Source organism: Clupea harengus, chromosome 7 (genome assembly GCF_900700415.2).
Source record: "Clupea harengus chromosome 7, Ch_v2.0.2, whole genome shotgun sequence".
NCBI classification, from domain to species: Eukaryota; Metazoa; Chordata; class Actinopteri; order Clupeiformes; family Clupeidae; genus Clupea; species Clupea harengus.
The window spans coordinates 28,208,455-28,210,624 of record NC_045158.1 but is presented as its reverse complement, the minus strand read 5'-3'; the positions used below and the strand labels follow the sequence as shown (position 1 = coordinate 28,210,624).

Sequence of the window (2,170 nt, the reverse complement as noted above, 5' to 3'; positions counted from 1 at the left end):
GTGCTTACAGTGGAGTAGGGAGGGAGAAGCCCTGCAGTAGAACACTCTAGAACACCTCCTGCTCTAGAACACCACCTGCTGTAGAACACCGCCTGCTCTAGAACACCGCCTGCTGTAGAACACTCTAGAACACCGCCTGCTGTAGAACACTCTAGAACACCGCCTGCTGTAGAACACTGCCTGCTCTAGAACACCGCCTGCTGTAGAACACTCTAGAACACCGCCTGCTGTAGAACACCGCCTGCTGTAGAACACCGCCTGCTCTAGAACACTCTAGAACACCGCCTGTAGAACACCGCCTGCTCTAGAACACTCTAGAACACCGCCTGCTCTAGAACACCGCCTGCTTTTAATGACCTTCACTGGAGTATCAGCATTCACTGTAACTTGTTACCCAATGCAACCACATTCATCCTCCATTGCACACAGTCACCCTCTTTCTCAAACACACACACACACACACACACACACACACACACACACACACACACACAGTGGCATGGTTCATCTTTAGTGCCTATATGAGAAAAGGGAAATGTGTGGTTTCAAAGACTTTTTGAGAATAGAGAAGCGATAGCTTTGTAAAGGAAACACCTGGGTCACCAAACCCCATCCCATCCCACCACATACAGGGCAAGACACACACAGAAGCACACACACACACACACACACACACATACACACACACACACACCCTCACAAACACACAGACATGCCAGCCCACCACATACACTTAGGGCGAGACACACACAGAAGCACACACAACTGGAATTCAGACATGCCAGCCTTGCCAAAAGAATGTGAGTATGGTGGACTTACTCACCAACATTAAACCATCTTTATCTTCTCTGGGCAGCAGAGAGTCCACCACTACCCTTGTTTGCCCTTAACACACAGAGACACACACACAAAGTCAGTAAACAAAATAAGTTACTGGACTGAAATCATTTGAACATTCCAGGACATTATTTTCACACAATATTACTTTTTGTCCATTACATCTACTTAAAGTCAGTTATACATAATGAATGTCACGGTACGACTACTGTACGACCCAAAGCTGGAGCACGAGGCAGACAATCCATTACTAGTTAACAAGCATCCACACATTACAACAACCGCTAAACGGCCAAAACAATCCCAAGCTCACAAAGTACACACACAAATATAGTAACGCTATTCCTGGGATTTTAAGACTTATAACGTCAATGAACACGGGAATACAGTAAGAAATGTCGTTTTATGCTGTGTGTCTTACCCGCGGAGAGAACAGTGAAGAGGACCAGAGAAGAGAGGATTGTAGCTGTCATTATGCCGTGTTGTGTCGGAATAATGGCCTGGACAAGAGGTAAACACAGCAAACAGAACCCGCCCCAAGACTGTGATTACCCGGAAGCGTCGACTCTAACCTATCAAGTATGAGCGCGACCTGTGCGTCAGATTGAGTCTGGATGTGTGCCCTCGGCCCGGCACCGGCGCAGGATAAATTAGCTTTAAAGAGAAACAGCATCTGAGTCGAGAGAGGGACATTAAGGCAGAGAAACAAGCTGACAACTAAAATATGACAGGCTATTTACTGGAATTTTCAATGGAATATCGTAAAGGTTTACGCAGGCATTCGGCTACTTGGTTACCACAGACAAAGAAGACTTTCTGGGAATCTGTTTTCAAAATAAGGCCCCCGCATACAAAATAATAAGGATTGGAATACATATGTGTATGTTATCGACATGGAGGTATCTTTCATTGTGGTTACAGTATACCTTATTCCGGCTAGTTGTTGAGATCGTTGGTGAATAGACAAGACTCCTTTCAATCGGTATGGATTAGGCCCACTTAGTCTGCCCACGCCTCCAGACTAATACATACGGTTGTGATCATGCGAGAACGAAAACACAACTGTAAACTGTAGCCATGACGCATAAATAAATAATCATCGAGAGAGCGCCACCTGCTGTCATGACTGCTCCAATGCACTCTGTTCAGTTAATTGTCTTGAAAGCTTTCAAAAAAAATGAACGGGCTATATAATTAGACTGTGAAACTGTGTGGGCTTTATTTATTTGTATAAAAATCCGTTTTTATTAAAATTTCCTTTAAAATAAGAGATATGAAATAACTAATACTGAGATATAACTATATAACTTCCGTTACTTGGTAAGATGAATAA

The 2,170-nt window shown here is 44.1% G+C and overlaps 1 protein-coding gene across 5 annotated transcripts in view; it reads right to left on the bottom strand.

Moving 5' to 3' along the window:
- Nucleotides 1–1,902, bottom strand: part of sftpbb (surfactant protein Bb) — a 7,853-nt gene extending 5,951 nt beyond the window's left edge. The window contains exons 1-3 of one of the 5 annotated variants that reach the window (XM_031571029.2): nt 1,764–1,902; nt 1,259–1,491; nt 824–885 (exon numbers count right to left, since the gene is read on the bottom strand). In XM_031571029.2, the coding sequence (XP_031426889.1) occupies nt 824–885; nt 1,259–1,310 (114 nt within the window). In that variant the 5' untranslated portion in view covers nt 1,311–1,491; nt 1,764–1,902. Of the gene's footprint in view, nt 1–823; nt 886–1,258; nt 1,511–1,763 lie in introns of all 5 variants that reach the window. The other 4 variants (XM_031571026.2, XM_031571025.2, XM_031571027.2 and 1 more) reach the window with 4 other exon arrangements.
- Nucleotides 1,903–2,170: the final 268 nt, after the last annotated feature.